Source organism: Hetaerina americana, unplaced genomic scaffold (genome assembly GCF_022747635.1).
Source record: "Hetaerina americana unplaced genomic scaffold, ioHetAmer1.1.p SCAF_205, whole genome shotgun sequence".
In the NCBI taxonomy this organism is placed as follows: Eukaryota; Metazoa; Arthropoda; class Insecta; order Odonata; family Calopterygidae; genus Hetaerina; species Hetaerina americana.
The window spans coordinates 360,001-378,294 of NW_027286770.1; the positions used below are offsets into that span (position 1 = coordinate 360,001).

Sequence of the window (18,294 nt, forward strand, 5' to 3'; positions counted from 1 at the left end):
TATATATATATATATATATATATATATATATATATATATATATGTGTGTATAGTTATATATTGTATCTATATATATGCACACTGGCCCCCCTGAATACCCTGATGTTTGAACTTTGCATTTATGTATATATATATATATATATATATATATATATATATCCCTCCACGGACTACAACCTTGACGTGGTGGAAGGGCTTGTGCGTTCCGATGACCCCTAGAGCTGTGCTGGCGGGAGTAATAATCATTGCTGCTGGTAGGGTCACCCATGCCAGATAGGTCGAAGGTTAGGAGCCAGACGAAAGGTAGTCCACGCAGCGTCTGTTCCTCAGTGAGGCGGCTGCAATGGCGTCTGACCCCAGTGGGGCGGCCAGTAAGTGATGGTGTCACGTTAAAAACACTATTGAGGAAGGCAACGGGAAACCACCTCAATTATCATTCCCTAGAAAAATATGATGGACAATAGAGATAATTTGAGTCCTGGCAACCACGGGGCTCGGCCCAATCGGCCGTGTGTCGTGCCCGGCAGCGGGGGAGGCAAGGCTTCCGCGGTCGTCATCCCACGAAACCCTTGCAAGGGAAAACCAGCAGCAGCAGGACAGAAGACGCAGGAGAAGACAAAATTAGTTAGAATAGGAACGTGGAATGTTAGGACAATGATGAGGACAGGGAAATTGGAGAATGTTAAGCGAGAGATGGAAAGGGGAAATATAGATATTTTAGGTCTATGCGAGGTGAGATGGAAAGATAGCGGGGATTACTGGAGTGATAAGTATAGAATAATATACAGCGGTGGGGACGAGAGCCAACGAGGGGTTGCCATAGTATTAAATGAAGAGGTAGGAAGAAGCGTAGTCAACATAGAGCAGGTAACGGATAGAATACTACTAGTGGAGATAAAAGCAGAACCGACGAACTTAGTTATTATTCAGGTATACATGCCACCGAGCAACCATAAGGAAGAAGAGGTCGATAAGATATACGATCAGTTAGAGGACATGATCGCGTGTGTTCCAGCAGGGAAACATTTGATAGTGATGGGGGATTGGAATGCGACGGTAGGCGAAGGAAGAGATGGTGATGAGGTGGGCGACTACGGTTTAGGCACGAGGAATGACCGCGGGGAGAAAGCAGTTGAGTTCTGCAGGAGACAGGGGTTAGTCATCACCAACACTTGGTTTAGACACCACAAAAGACGCAGGTATACATGGAAAATGCCAGGTGACACAGGAAGATATCAGCTAGATTATATCCTGGTTAGACACAGGTTTAGGAACAGTGTGATAAATTCCCACAGCTTCCCGGGAGCGGATGCGGACTCAGACCACAATTTAGTTGTTATGAAATGTAGCGTACGTTTCAAAAAGATAAGGCAGGGGCGGCGAGTGAGAAAATGGAATGTAGAAGCATTAAATGGGTTGAAAAGGAAGGAATACAAACAGGCGGTAGAGAAAATAATGGAGGATGGTAAAGGGCTTATTACTATCGAAGAAGAATGGGAAATGATCAAAAAAGGGTTGTCTAAAGCCGCAAAAGACACTATTGGAACCGTTAACGCTAAAAGGACTAGGAAACCATGGATCACGGATGAGATGATTACAAAGATGGATGAGCGGCGAAAATGGAAGAATATAAATACAGAATTAGGCAAAATGAAGTACAAAGAATTGAACAATAAATTGAGGCGGGCAACAAATAAGGCAAAAGACGCATGGTGGAAGACGCAGTGCGAGGATATGGAAAGTCTCCAGAGGAAGGGCGAAATCGGTGCGCTGTACAGCAAAGTTAAATCGTTATCGGGAAGTAAGAAAGGAAGAGCTATGCTAATAGTTAGAGATAAGGCGGGTAAGGTAATAGTTGACGCAGGAAAGATCCAAGAGAGATGGAAGGAGTATATAGAAGAACTGTATAGTAAAGAACTCAGACCAACACAGTTAGACATTGAAAAAGAAAATGACGTAGAGGAAGACAGCTTAGGTCCAGGCATACTAGACAATGAGATAAAAAGGGCATTAAGGGAGATGAAACTAAATAAGGCCGTGGGGGTAGATAACATTCCCGTGGAACTTTTAAAATGCTTAGGAAAATGTGGGAGGAAGAGGCTATATGGGCTGATCCGTAGCATTTATGAGGAGGGAATCTGGTCGGAAGACTTAGTGAGAGCAGTTTTAGTTCCGATTCCGAAAAAGGTAAAGGCCACGTCATGTGAGGACTATAGGACAATTAGTTTGATATCCCACGCAGCTAAAGTTGTTCTCAGGATCATAAACAAACGGATAGAGAGTAGGGCAAATGATTACTTAGGGGATGATCAGTTTGGGTTTAGGAAGGGGAGAGGTACGCGTGATGCCATTGCAGTAATGAGATTATTAATCGAGAGGAATATAGAACACAACCAGGAGGTATTTGCCTGTTTCGTAGATTTCGAAAAAGCGTTTGATAGAGTGAATTGGGAAAAACTAATGAGTATATTGCAGAAAATAGGAATAGATTGGAGGGAAAGGAGGCTAATCCGCAACCTGTACATGTCTCAGACTGCTCAGGTGCGAGTGGGAAACGGGGAGTCAGGATGGGCAGTGTTAGGAAGGGGTGTAAGGCAGGGTTGCCCATTATCACCGTTGCTGTTCAACCTGTATGCAGAGGAAATGATCAAAGAGGCATGGGAAGAACTAGAGGTAGGAATGAAAGTGGGCGGGGGATTCGTAAAATCAGTTAGGTTTGCTGATGACCAAGCTTTGGTTTGTCAGTCAGCCAAGGGGCTGCAAACATTGCTGAGTGAATTGGAAATTCAGTGCGACAGGTATGGGATGAGAATCAACATTAATAAAACAAAGGTTATGCGATTTTCTAGAAAGAAAAAGGGCAAGCTTAACATTAAAATAGGAGGGCAAAAACTAGAGCAGGTAGAACAGTTTACGTATCTCGGTAGTGTTTTGGACCAACACGGTCAAAGTAGTAGGGACGTAAGGAGAAGAATTGCGCTAGGCAAAGAGGCTTTCACGAGGAGGAGGGAGTTGATGACGGGGACTTTGAGTAAGGATGTTAAGAAAAGACTCGTAAAAACTTTGATATGGAGCGTAGCTATGTACGGCGCGGAAACGTGGTCATTGAAGCAGGAGGATAGACGTAGACTGGAGGCTTTTGAAATGTGGGTGTGGAGAAGAATGGAGAAGGTGAAATGGACAGAGAAGAAAACAAATGAGGAAGTACTTGGTATGGTGGGCGAAGAGAGGGGTTTGTTGGGAGCAATCCTATGGAGGCAGGAAAAGTGGATGAAGGGGGTGTTGACCGGCAGTGGGATGTTGAAGACTGTGATAGAGGGTAGAATGTTGGGCAAAAGAGGAAAGGGAAGGAACAGGATAGGGATGTTTGACGGGATGAAGGGAGGAAGAAAGTACTCAGAGATGAAGAGGGACCTGGTGTAGAGTAGAATTTAGGGTTGTGTTTTGTTAGTAGTCACAAAATATTTGTTTGGTAGTTGTGTCCATCGAAAAACCTACCTTAACCGGTAGATAACCTTAAAAAAAAAAAATATATATATATATATATATACATATATTCGTATGTGTGTGCACATTCAACATCGCATCAATATTAATTAAGTGTATATATATATATATATATATATATATATACATATATGTATATATATACACACACACACATATATATATATACACACTTAATATTATACATATATATATATATAAATTCCTCTATTCGTCATGATACATGTTGAGAATTGCTCGCTTAAAATCTTCGATTCTTAGATAGATCGCCCTCTAGCATTTTTCTGTTTGTGTTTCTCGTACTCGGACGCTGGAAACATTTTTGGCGCTCTATCGCTAATTTGCGAAATGGTGGAAAATTACGACTATTGCGCAACAATGAAATATGGATTCACGGATCGCCGATCCGTGATCCAGAGAATTGAATCGAATTCACGGAATCGTGATGCAGGATGGATTTACAAGCAGCTTCTGAGGAATTCTGGGACACTTCTGGGTAGAATGGCATTTAACTTCACTTGTTATTACAAATAATATGTGTAATATATATATATTATATATATATATATATATATATATATATATATATATATATATATATATATATATATATATATATATATATATATATATATATATATATAGATTAAGATATGATATATAACACCTGTGAAGCGGTAACGTTGTCTTATTATTGGTTTGTTCAACTTCTGAAGTATTTTTTTAATTTCGCCCGAATGCGATTGACTGTAAGTAAACCGTTTGGCTTAAAATATACACTAATTCTTTCTTAACAAGAATATATATACGAATACATATCACATTGCACAGCATTCGCATAAAATCCAATTAATTAGGAACAGTCACATTCAAAACACTTTTAAACGACGACATTTTGTCATTCGTATTATTGCGTGGTTACCATGGCAACCACCGTTCGCACATAGATTTGATTAAGGTATTTGAATCTTAGGGATTCATTTAATTACAAGACGTGCGGTTATATTGAGCGGTAACAGGCCAATAGAAGGGTCATCGTATTAAAAAACGGAGCGTAATATTGCAGAGCGTAATGAAGCAATACACCACGTCAACGTCCGGTTCCCATGGCAACTGATGACGATTCTTAACAATTTATTTCCTCGAGCCAGTACATGTCTCGCGGGACACATTTAAAAAAATCGTCATCGGTGGCCATGGGAACCGGACAATGACGGTGTAAACATTAAAATAACATGCAGGAAGATCTTCTTAAGGTATGATTAAAGTTTTAGTGTCTTACAAATATTACTTTAGGAGGAATAAATTACGAGACTTCACAACTTGAACATACACCCGCGTATTCGAAAAAACGGACATGCTAGACGAAATTGACCGCTGTGGCCTTTATATAAAAACTTCGGTAAATATTTCATGTATATTCGTATAGCTAAATATTTTGTTTATATTCGACAGCAGTTATAAATACTAACTACGGTCCTGGTTTATAATAAAAAATGAAAAACCAAAGAACTTGAACATATCACGTATTCGTATGCATTCTACAAAACAGCTTTGGACAATAAGTGACCATTCTGACCTTAATACAAAATAGTATTTGGATTAAAGAATGCAGTCACATAGAGGGGTATTTTCTCCATATTCCGTATTGATTACAACTCTCTAGTGCCATTAGTGTGAGAGAAAAAAATTAAAATATTTCAGAAGTTGAAAAAACATCGCATATGATTGAACGGACGGAATTGGACAATAGTTTCCATGGCGCCCATGAATATGATGACGTATTTAAATCGAATAATACATATAAGAAAACGGGATCACGGCTATCTACGACAGAAGTTTCAATTTCCTAAAATGAATAGTTTGGGAAGAAAACAAATTTTGAAAAACACAACCAAAATATTTTAACGAAAAACGAACTGATTGGTAGACACCGTAGTTAGAAACGCGATCTTTCTGCTCTTAATATGATACCTTGTGCAGGTTTAAAAATACAGAAATTTAGAAGAAGGATTCGTCCAGATATGACGTCAGTTTCGACTTTCTAGTACTTATTTTACTAGTCGAAAACAATTCTGAAAGTTTAGGAATTGAAAAGTATTCCGGATTGGTAGCCATTTTGTTTAATGAATGTATTTAAGTGGAGTTTTGGACGTGGGATTTTTAAGGATGAGTCCTCGTCGGTCTTAAGACGTTTCTACACATATCCTTCGAGGCTTTAGAACCCTTAGAATGGCTTGAAATAAGATTAAGAATGAGAAACGCGAAAGGAGTTGAAAGCACGGAACGCAACAACCCAATGAACTCCTTTCGCGAAGTGAAAGTGGTTTGTCCAGTCGCCGGCAGGTGAGGGGTCGGCGGGAGGGGGGGGGGGGTGGAAGAGAAAAAAGAGAACGACGAAATGCGCAGCGAAAATCACGCCCATCTCGCGGCTTTTGTTTCATTTTTTCGAAACGAAATATTTTCCGACCTATTACATAAAAAATAATAATATTTTACAATAATTAATAAAAAATAATCATAGTTATTACAAAAATAATAAAATAATAATAGCATCTCAGCATTAATTTTCTATCGCTTTTAAAAAATTATTAAAATATTAATTTATAAAGAAATTAAAACCCCTAAGATATAGCTTTTTTAATAAAAATATTGATTAACAAATATAATTTCAAAATTCGCGAAAATATAATTTGTGTATTTTAGGAATTAAATTAATATTTACTTTTTGAAACCATTTTGTCACTAAAAAATATTTTGTTATAATAAAATTTTTTTTATCTAGTAAAAAAATATCTACGCAGGGCAATAATCTAGGGTAAGCGATTATGACCAAATTCGATATAAATCGAAAATAGTCGATAACATTGCGATATACCTCTTTCTTAAAAAATCGATTCAATTATTGATAATAACTTTTTTCAACATTAGTTATATTTCTACTAATTTCCTTCACCTAAATACAAGAGATGCCTAAATTAATCGATTTAAATAATCGAAAAATCGATTGTAAATAAAAAACTTTTATCGAATCGAAAATCTTGGACGGAAATAATCAACGGTAAGCACAAATACACATGTTCGATAGAAATCGAATATTTCGATAACAGTGCGATTGAGCTATTTCTCAAAAAATCGATTCATCTATTCATTATTATTTTTTAATCGATAGATATATTTTTTTTAATCCTTTCCCGACATGCCAAAGATTTTTTATCTAAAAAAAATTATGATTATGTCGATTACAATAATCAAAACATCGATAGTAAAAAAACGATTTTTATCGATAATTAAAAAAACGTTATATATCGAATTGTACAAGTTTTTCGACCGTGGCTAATTTATGAAGTTACTTATCCATTTATTGAGAATTATTTCGAGTCTATGCATAATGAATATCGAACAAAAGAGTTCTAAAATGGCTGAGAAAGATATAAATCGTGATCCAATTATTATTATTGCATTAATATTACGTTAAATAAATTTGATATATCGATAATTATATCGAGGGACGGAAAATATGTGGCACCGTTCTGTGATATCTATAATACGAATACGTTGACTAGTTCGACATCGATTGTTGAATAATCGAATCGAAGTTGCACTATGTGTAAGACACACATTGGAATATATATATATATATATATATATATATATATATATATATATATATATATATATATATATCTATATTTACATACAAAATTATCGATTTACGATATATCGATACTTGATAATTTTTTTAATATACGGAACACAAGTCAAAGGATGAATGGGTCAAATAGAAATATTACCGTAGTCCAGTATATATCGATTTATAGTTTTTAAAAATCGATATAAAAAATCGAAAATATCGATCTATATTTTTACGAATCAATAATACGTTTCAAAACCGTAACTAGAAGACGAATTGCGCCGCAATGTTAACATCTCCGAGGCAACGTCTGTTTTGAACAAATGCATGCATTATTACCCCAGTCCTTTCGAAATACGTAAACAGGAAGTGCGATCAATTGAAATTCAGATGTGTCCTCCGAGAGATTCGACCGTGGCGGACCCTGGCGGAAGTCCGTACGAATAGGGTCAACTTATAAAATAAAATTAATCTCTCTATATAAACGATACGATATTTCGATAATGTTCCGATACTCGATATTGTGACACTAGATTAATAGAACGAGATTTTCACAGCTACCGTCAATAGATTTCGATTCAAATGCTGACTACAATAAGATTAGCAGCTGAAGATCAAATTGGATATCGAAATATCGATTTTTTATTTCGCGATACCTGATTAAACCCGCGATTTTTCCGGCTAACATTAATGGATTCGATTCAAATGCAGACGAGCATCCATTTCCCGGTTCAATATCGAATGGAATATCGAAGATTCGAAATATATCGATATTCAATATTTCAATATTCTATATTTCGATACTCAAATGAAAAACAATTTATTTCAGCTACAATTGATGGATTTCGATTCAAATGCTGACGAAAATATATTTCCCTGGTTCGATACTGTTCCCAATATATCGACATAACTGGGCTCCAGTTTCGCGTTTAGCGGTTCGGTTTTTTAATGTTTAGTCGTCTGCTTCGATACTAATCGATAATTAATCGCGACTGATCAGTTGTATTGGAATTTTATGATAAATTTAATGGACTCACGGACATTCGATACGTAAAATCGATTCTTTCGATAAATATCGAATGGTTTATCTCATTCATGTAACGAGAAAGGATATCCATCACGTCCGCAGACGGTAACCATGACGACGATGCGTCCACACACAAACAATGAACAACGGCTGCGTTATGTTAAGGTAACCATGGCAACCACACATCTTGTTGATGAACGACAATGGCCACCGCGTAGAGTCGAACGCAATCCTTCGATATTTCCGCCAAATCCTCCCGCCCCGAATCACAAAGACGTATTTTCTAAAACTCCCATTTCAAACGCCGAAGTGATACCACGACAATTCGCAAAACCATGGCAACGGATCTCCAATTCCATTAAGTCAATTGAGCATTTAATTCGAAGCCGTTTAATTCAAATGAGGAATTTGAAGTTTGCAAGTAGGATGACGTCAATAGAAAAATAGATTAACTGATTTACGCACTTGTAAAAATACTCCAAATTCTTAAAGAAGTACTCTAATTAAAAATACTCCAGTGCGGCAAGTTGGTAACGATGAAGGACGTGTGTGGCTTGGGGACATTTCAATTAGTGGAGCTTCGCCATGTCTATCGTTAAAAAATCGACAAACACACTTCTCACTTGGAGACACGACTTTCGGCTTTCAAGACTGCTCGCAGCAAACCGACGACCGGCTGCTTTGGAAGGGCACATCCCCCACCAACACCACATAACATTATATATCATTTATATTTAATGTATATAGGTCTCAAGGTATTCAATTAAGTAAAATACACAATTATTTGCTACACAGACATTACTAATAAGCAGAGAAATGTATTAAAAAGGTCAATTACTTGTAGTATTTCGACATTTTCTCCGACAGAGCCACCTTCCTCTAGCGGGGAAATTGGGAAGCTTGTTTTCACCCAGAGTAAGGTTTTATGCCACAAAAAAAAAGGCAGTCGTTTGAATTTCCACTTTTTAACATTTTTCTACCCATTTTCCTCAATTTAACAGGAAAAGCACATTTCAATTGTTTCCAGAAACAAACAATCCGTTGCTAAGTTACCAATATTCGCGACAACAATAATAGGTTTTACGTGAAATCAGTAAATTGTCAGGGTTGGATTGTTGACGGAAAAAAACGCGCAGTTGCCACGTCGCAATGCAACAAACGCGATCGCCATGGCAACGATTTTGCCGATTGGTTTGAAATTAGTGAGGAAATATTTCCAACGGCGAGTCTTGGGAAACATACGAACATGCTACGTCATCAAACACACTTCATTAATACAGCCAGCCTAAATGGTCGGCGAAAATGCCGATGTGTATGTCACGGAAAAACGTGATTTTCTAAGTAACCGTTGGTGGCAAATTCATTATAATGGCATCAATCGATAAGTAATTTAAATCCCTACAGATTTTATTCTATCGTCTATTTTAGTATCTCTCAAATTAAGAGAGAAAAACCGTAAAAACTAACACCGGTGCATGAAATTACGGGGAATTTCTGCTCGTAGTAGTCCGAATATAATCCCGGTTTAAGGTTGAAATTCACGTGGAAACCTTCCGTTACTAATTAATTCCCTTTTCTAATACCTTTAAAGATAAACTAAGACGAATCCCCAAGATCTTATGTCATCAGTTCAACCAGATATCAACAGAAATAAAAACATATATACATTCCAGTAAAAATTCAACGAAAAAAATGATTCCGTTCAGTTTATAAAGTCTCCAATTTTTTTACCAAAAACTAACATCACTAGATCGTCCTAACTTCTAAAAAATCTTGACACAATCTTTATTCAAGGATTTTAATTTTTTTAAACGGTCTCGCGATCTTATATTGGTCGCAATAGACGTTTTTCTTAACCCTTGTCCAAGTCAAGTTTCTTGATACACATTCATGAGGTACGAGTGTTCAAATGATAGGGTCTTCTAATATTTTTCTAGCAAAGTACTTATAATGGAACATTGAAACTCACACCAATTATGAACACAATCTTCCTCTATTCAAATATATATTTTAATTTGCTAAATGTTTAATAGTTTTCCATCAGGAAATGTTTATGTAGATAGGGGACCGCATTGGATTGATTACGGCTCTCGGCCGGCTGTTTTATGAAGTAGGGTCCCCAAGTGACCTATTTGAGGCAGAGTTCGTTGTTCTTAAGACGGAAAGGAATATTCCAGATTCTATCAACCTAATCTTGTCCAGCTCCAGTCGTAGTAATTACCAACGCGTTCTCCAGAGAGTTATTAATTCCAGTTTAACCGTCGAATGTTTAAATAATACTCGTTTGATACGATCGATTCACCTACATTTCAGTGAACGGAACATTTGAACGAATCATAATTTACGTGGTGAGTAATGAGTCGTTCTTTTTAAACTGCCGGGTATGTCCAAGCAAGAATTTTCGCGCCCTGTTCAAGTTCTGAGGTCTGCAATTAATTTCTGAGAAACGACATTTTGGGGAAGGTTGATTCTTATTTCAAACTTTTAAGCAAAGCTTTCTCTGTAAGAATATATATTTTGTATTGTAATGGTATTGATATTATAACCGCTAAAGACGTATTCATCTATGGCTTCCTAAACTGATTCATATGCTTGGTACCGTCAAGTTGATGACGTGTTCTAATTTTTAACAGCTAATCTACGTGTTCTAGGTCCTTATAACTTCTGTTTATTCTTAGAATAAACCTTTTTAAAGATGATAATATTTTTTTGAATGCTGGCGCTATCATATTACGGCTACTGATGACGATTCTATTACCTTAGAAGACATTCTGGGTTGACGCGTATACGTGATATCTTCTAATTATAAAGTCTCTTAATTTTTTCAGTAGAAACGGTTGGCCTTCTAAGGTCTAAACTTCGGTCAGTAGTGGCCATACATCTATTCTAAATAGCTATAATTTTTAAATCGTCCACGGTAAGATATTACGGCCGCAGTGAATGTTTAAGTAGATCAGGTACCGCTGATTTACGACTGATTTCTTGCTTCCATTGTTGGGTCGTCCGTTTCAACGGTTTATATGTACTTCGGGCCTCTTTCGGGATTTTCACAATTTTACTCAAATCACCCGAGAACGCAAGTATTATTCCCTAATATCTTTTTAATTAAGGCAGATACGAAAGTATGACCCATTATAAAAGTTTTAGATAATTAAAATTCCTATCCAACAATGTATATCTTGTGTCTGCAACTGGAATGGTATGCGAAACAATGACATTTTAATGTATCGGTAATTACATTTTTTTTCCGAATATCACTATGAACGGAAGTCGTTTTTCATTCATATCTTTTTTATTTTCATAGATACGAAAAAATGGCCCGAACAAAAGTTGTAGATCATTAAATTTTCTATAAAACCGAACCAAATTTCTTCCTCCAGCTATAAAATGTGATGAGGAAAACTGACATTTTGGTGTCATTTACTCGTAACAAAATACCCGTAATTGCTTCGAACGTACTTAGTTTTTCCTTGATATCATTTTTACTTACATAGATACCGAAATATTATAAATATAAAAGTTGTAGTTCATTAAATTATCTATTAAATAATACCAAATTTGTTGCTGTACCTGTAAATAATTCCTTAAAAAATTGACTATTTATAGTACCGTTGATTTTTTCAAAACCCCAACATTAATTCTAATTTTTGACATTTTCCATTTGTATCTTTTTTGTTTTCAGTAATACGACAAAACATTTAATATAAAAGTTGTAGGTATAATTATTAACTATAGAATGGCATCATTAATTGGGCTGTATGTAGATTGATTAACGAGTAAATTACGTAATAATGTAATGTAGATCTTCACAAAGTATCGTCAATCACCTCGAAAGCAATTCCTTTTTCTTTTGATTTCTTCCTTAATTTTATAGATACCAAAATAAGGTTTATTAAAAGTTATAGTTAATTAAATTTCCTATTAAATGATACCAATTTTGTCGTTGTAAATTTTAAAACACATGAGAAAATTACGTTTATCTATTATTGAAGATTTTCTCAGACTACCCGTAATTACTTCGATCTTAAATGATTCTTCCTTTGATATCTTTTTAATTCTCAGCAATACAGTTATTAATTGAGCAAGAACACGTAGAGAATAAAATTTAATTTCAAATGACACCAACCACGTGACTTTACCTTCAACCGTTTACACAGAATAGACGTTTCGGTGCAACGCTATCCATCCAATTATTCAAACTTCTATAGGAACCAAAGTCATTTTTCTTTAATATCTCCTTTATTTACAAAAATACGAAAATATATAATAGGACAAAAGTTGTAGAATATTAAATTTCCTATCGAATGATACCAATTTTGACACGTTATCTTAATTTATAAATCCTGAAAATGATGTTTTAGTGTAGAGTCCACTTGTACACATGCATGTATTTTACTCTAGATACCAACAGAGTATTTCAGTTAACGCTATGACTCTACTGCATGATGTAATATTGTTAATTACGTGCAAATGTAAAAAAGATAGGTCATCAATTTACCTTGTAAAGATACTGGTCAAACATTCTACAGAAATCTACGTCGCTGCCGACAGTGTAGGTAGCCTCCATTCCCCCGTAGAACCGGCAACACTGCAACCACCGGTCTTCTCCAATCGCTAGGCGATTGCGACGTTGCCACGTATCCTCTTGCGTTGTCACGGGGTAACCGACACACGTGTCTTAGGAATAGGGGGATGTGGGGGTCTACTAATGAAAATATATGTACTTATATTTGGATAAATATAAGTATACCTATGTACTAGTTTCTAAAAATATGTCTACGTATCCAGTTCCTTTGACTTCCCTCGTTTCCGTTGCAACAATCGAACCAGCTGGCTCTAACAATGGTTGGAAAACAAGTTGTCTCAACAATGAAAAAGATTGTTGTCTGTCGAGACCCTTCCGTTGCCAAGGTAACTTGTCCTTCGACCTAACCAACAATGAACACCTACTCACCGACGAGTTATTGATGGATAGATTGGTAAATGTATCTATCGCTTAAGAGTCTTCAACAATGCACAACAATTCCCTTCGGTTGCCAAGGTGACCGCGACAATGCAGATAAACTGCGAGATGTTTTCAAACAGAAGAAGAGCCGACAAATAGGGCTTTGTTGGCCTGGAAGTTGATGCGTTTCACAAGATGATCGGATCACGTCTTAAAAGCTCCTAGAGGTAACAAAACAGTCCGCAACAATGGGCAGAAGATCGAATGTTGTCGTCCCCGTCCCTATGTCAACGTAGGAACCCGAAAACACGGTTCAAACCCCAAACACCTACACAACAATGCTCCCCGCCGTCGACGTGTTCCCAAATCCGCCGAAACTCTTCAACAATGGTTTCAAGGATCAGGCCCTCAGCGTTGAGAACCCTAAAGGGTTATACCCTGGCAGACGATTGCTCTGCGACCACTTCGTTGTCGGGGTAATGTTCCAACCCATTGTCGAAGTATGCCACCTACCGCGAATGCGATTTGAATTGATCAATTATTTGAAAGATGCTTCGAAATTTTCCTTAAAACGACGTTTCGCCAGTCAAAACCCGCTCAATTTAAAAAGTTCCCAATTCCGCCAAGGACGCTCACGGTCCAAGAACCGTCAAATGGATTGGAATGTGTCCACCGTTGCCTTTAACGGGGATGAGTTAGCAGTTACCTCGTAACGAAGGAAGAACTTCTTCCTTGGGTGTGTATATGTGTATTGAGAACGTTTCGCAAGAAAATTCCAAGTCTTTTCGCAAGAAACTTCCAAGTCTTTTCGCAAGAAACTCGTATTGCGAAATCTTGAAAATTTGCGAGTCGAGCTGAACTTTAAACTCCTTTTCTTCAAACTGATTTCTCTCTCTCTCTCTCCCCCGAAGAATAAGACGAACGACGCCTTAAAAACTAAAAGGAAAGTTCAAATCCAATCAATCGATGTTTTTCTCGGAGATATATCGAGAAAAATCGCCAAAACACAATTTTTGCAAAATCCTTGAAGAACAACAACTATGTACTCGGAGCATATGGTATCCCAGGCAACGGCACAACTCTCCAACTTATCGCTATTGCCACAACCAATGGAACAACACAACAATGAAAACAATCACTTCAACAATGCCTCCCCGGTTGTCATGGATACGCGTGCGTATGTCCGAAAAGTTTTGCCGTCAACAAAAGACGAACGACTGGCGCACTTAAATCAGATCGCGATGTTTTAGATTGACCCGATGTTCACGTGTTGATTTTTTGGTATTTTTTCTCGTGTTTAACGGTTGTGAAGTCAGAATTTTGAAGACTTGCTGACTCTATTCGTGTGTACACATATATATACGTACGTATGTATATATGTGTATGTATGTATGTATATTAAATGTCCAGCCGTAGCAGTAATCTCTTGACGGAACAGGTTTATTCTCTCACGGTCGAAAAGGTTATTTTTTCCCCCCGCCCCAACGGCGTTAGTTGGAACAGCAGGTGGTGGTCAAGCTATGTTGCCGAACGGTCAACACAAACCAGTGTTATGGACACACACGGTTCAAATGCTCGTAGACAAGGGGGGGAATTTTTACAGAGGATTTTCCGATGGAAGGAATGAAAAACCCCTTTCGATCTACACGAAAATCGAACCGATAAAACACCTCTGAAAGCCTGTATCTCAAAAAAATTCAACAATTCCCCTCCCGTTTATTTTTTAAGAACAACGATGTTAAGATGGCCGAGAAAAAACCGCATAAACAACCCTAAACGGTTCAATTCTCGTAAATTCTTCCGTAAATCCGGACAATTAAAACCGTTGCCAACGTAAGTAGACTGTGGTATTGTTGTCCCTACCCTCTCTTCGCCTCTATTCACGAAATAACTCAACAAAAACACTTCCGGGTGTCATGGCAACCGTTTCCGCGGTTACCACAATATATATCTCCCCCCAGGTCTCAATGTTTTCAATCTTTTTATAAACTCAAACGCGTGTGAGGGCGTATTTTGAAACTCGGTCCACGGACTCCCCGGAAATGTTTACTGTTTCCGGGTACTGGAAAAGCACACACACGATCTTGGTAGGAGGGAGGGGGTAGGGAGGTGGTGGATGAGGGGGTTGATTTCGTCTCCAAGGTGTCCCCGCGGGGACAAATAAACAGAACAGTTTTGACTTGTTTGGTCGTGGTTACACTTTCACATACGATGCACCAACAAAATCCCCCGAAAGACGAAACAAGCTGCCACAACAATCCGACGACAGAATATGTCTTCTTTTTTTACTAAATACGTAAAAACACACACACACACACTTGTATAAATTAAAAAATATTATAAATATAAATAAACAGTCCTCCTGTTGTCCTCTTAATGTCAAAGTTCCCGGTGCGACGTTTACAATAGTGTCATTAAATATATCCAAACGGCACTGTTACCATGGAGACGTCCAAGACTGTTTTTAATCCCGATGATTGTTGTCAACCGTTAAAGACGATTTAATCACAAGGTCACTCGTTGTCCAGGTTGCTATTGTTGCCTGAGTTGCGTTTATCTTGGTTACCAGTTGTTGTATTGTCGCGAAAACACGTGTGTCACTTCAGCGCGATGTATTTAACGACTGTGTGTGCGTGTGTGTGTGTATATATATATATGTATACACACGCACGGTATGAACAAAACACGAACGTCCAAGCGCAATTGCGTGTAAGCACTGTAGACGGTTATGTTTCTCTCCGGACACACCGTACGTAGGAATTTCTCAAGATGAAGGTTGTCTAGGAAACCCCGATCGCGAGTTTATTTTTTTTCTTGCGAGTTCAGCGCGGATTAAATGAAAAAGAATGTATTCCCGCGAACTTTTTTACGGAGAAAAAAAACAGGAATGGGTACGAATGTACTGTAATGCACGTATTGGTCGCCGAGAGTCCACAGTCGTAGCCTCGCAACGGCCGTAGTACGTTTTGAACGAAGGTTTGAAGCAGGACTGAAAAGGTATTCCTTCCTCGGACGTGGTTGGTTGGGAAAAGAGGGGAAAAGTAGGGGAAGTAGGGTGTTGTGCAGGGGGGGGGAGAGTATGGAGAGGGGGGAATAGGGAGGGAAAGGAGACACGTGGCAACAGCGCTTTGAATATATGTGTGTATGACGTTGAAATAAGGTCTTTCAAAACTGGGGAGTGGTGGGGAGAGAGAGAGAGGCATTATTGAAGCGTCGTCGTCATGGAAATTTCACTCGCTGCCCCCCCCTCCCCCTTCCCCCCCCCCACCCCCGCGCATCCGTACCCCTATTGGAAAGGGGTGGGAAAGGCTTTAAAAGACGACGGGGGGGGGGGATAAACACATATACATACACACATACATATTTCTCTCTCGGAGAATAAATTACGAAGACAGCTTTTTTTTCAGAGCGACAGAAGGGTGAAGAAACAAAGAAAGAACTGCAACTCGCAGTCCTGCCAACGTACGCGACTTTAGGATTCTAGCCTCACGACGTGAGAAAACCTATTTCATCCACCGTTTTCTCTAATTCTTTCTCTCGGGAGGAGAAAAAAACACTATTTTCAAATCGGGTTACCATGGAAACGACCGTTACGTGCTCATTGTCGCGTCGTCGTCAAGGAGACGGTGTATACTCTTTAGTAACGCACCTGTGTTATTAAAATTACGATATCCTAGTCCCGAATGCGACCATTATTGCATACCGAAAGTCAAACAGGATTAGGAAATATATCACATTACCGAGTTTGAATTAAAAAAGACCTCTTTTCTCGCGAACTAACACAGTTACGCAAACGAAAATGGTACCAATGGAAAGAAGATAAAATTGTCTACAAATCTTGTTCTGAGGTATTTTTCGTTATTTTCGATATTAAATAAGATAGGAGGGTTTGAATGTTTGGAAGTTTGACTTGCGATGCCTCTAAAATTCTTCCGAAACGACACCTGTTCCGTTGTCGACAACAATGGAATTCCTATTACAATGGCTTGAATTCCGAGAGTTATTTATAAATTCCAAAACTATCTTCGTTATTCTCATTCCTTTTTGCGGGTTGCTAGGATTTCAATTTCCTATTGTTTGTCATTTTTTTAATTTATGAATACGCTGCTCTATTTGAACTTTCGGCTGGTTAGTCGTTAGGAACGTGGCCCTACTTTCTCCATTTTCTCGTGAACTACTAGAGCTACAGTCACATTAATGCTACCATTGGAAAGAAAGTTTTATTTTCTACAAACTGAATTATTACAAATATTTGCGTATCTTCGATATTAAAAACGTTGTAAAGGAAAAACTGTCTCGGCCCATAGTCATTTTTAAGAAACCTGGCGATATAAGAATCGTGCATGGATAAATACGATATTTTATCATACGTATCGATGTACTATAATAATATACAGTATATTAATACTCAAAACGTTGATTTATATCGAAAAAAATAACAATTTCAATGCGATATCAACAGATATTTTTGATTCAATGTTCGTATTGTTACCGTTTCGTAACCATGACGCTTGAAGCAAGGGTAATTTAGTCAAAATGCGAGACGTCATGAATTCAATTGATACTACATTGCCTCAGAAAAATCACCATATCTCCGCCATTAATTAAGATAAAGACATGATTGAACCACCATTTGAAAGGACATGTAATACCCTACAACATTTTATTTTACTATATTTTCTGTATCGGTCATATTTAAGGAGTTATCGCTTAAGAAACTTGTCAATACAGGATTAGACTTGTATTTTCGCGTTGATATTTTGTTGATAGTAACCAATAGACAACTGAACGGCGAATATTCTTGTTTGAAGATGGCGTCATATTCATCAAGTCGATCAAAAAACCTTTTAAAGTCGTTCCAAAATACTAAAGTACCGGGATATTTCAATGATATCACTACAATGGCTATCAAAGTACAAGGACCGTCATGTCGGGTAATGAACGCAAGAGATATGTTCAACTTCTAAGAGTCTTCCGATTTTTTCATACACATGTATTCATTTCAGAGAGTCCTTTCTTTGCGTTATTATTAAGACGTATATCTTCTATTAGAAAATATAATTATAACACGATAATAAGGAATAATAAGTCCAAAAATTAGATTTATATGACCAGTTGTCAAATTATTTCTCGTTGGCTTGTAAATTTGATTCCTTCGTAGTGATTATACTAAGACGATTG

The 18,294-nt window shown here is 37.6% G+C and overlaps 1 protein-coding gene across 1 annotated transcript in view; it reads right to left on the bottom strand.

Annotated features, from left to right (window-relative positions):
- Nucleotides 1-13,171, bottom strand: part of LOC139688598 (TOX high mobility group box family member 4-like) — a 245,427-nt gene extending 232,256 nt beyond the window's left edge. Inside the window, exon 1 of the mRNA XM_071586141.1 lies at nucleotides 12,667-13,171. Coding sequence (XP_071442242.1) covers nucleotides 12,667-12,735 — 69 coding nt within the window. The 5' untranslated portion in view covers nucleotides 12,736-13,171. The remainder of the gene's footprint in view (nucleotides 1-12,666) is intronic.
- Nucleotides 13,172-18,294: the final 5,123 nt, after the last annotated feature.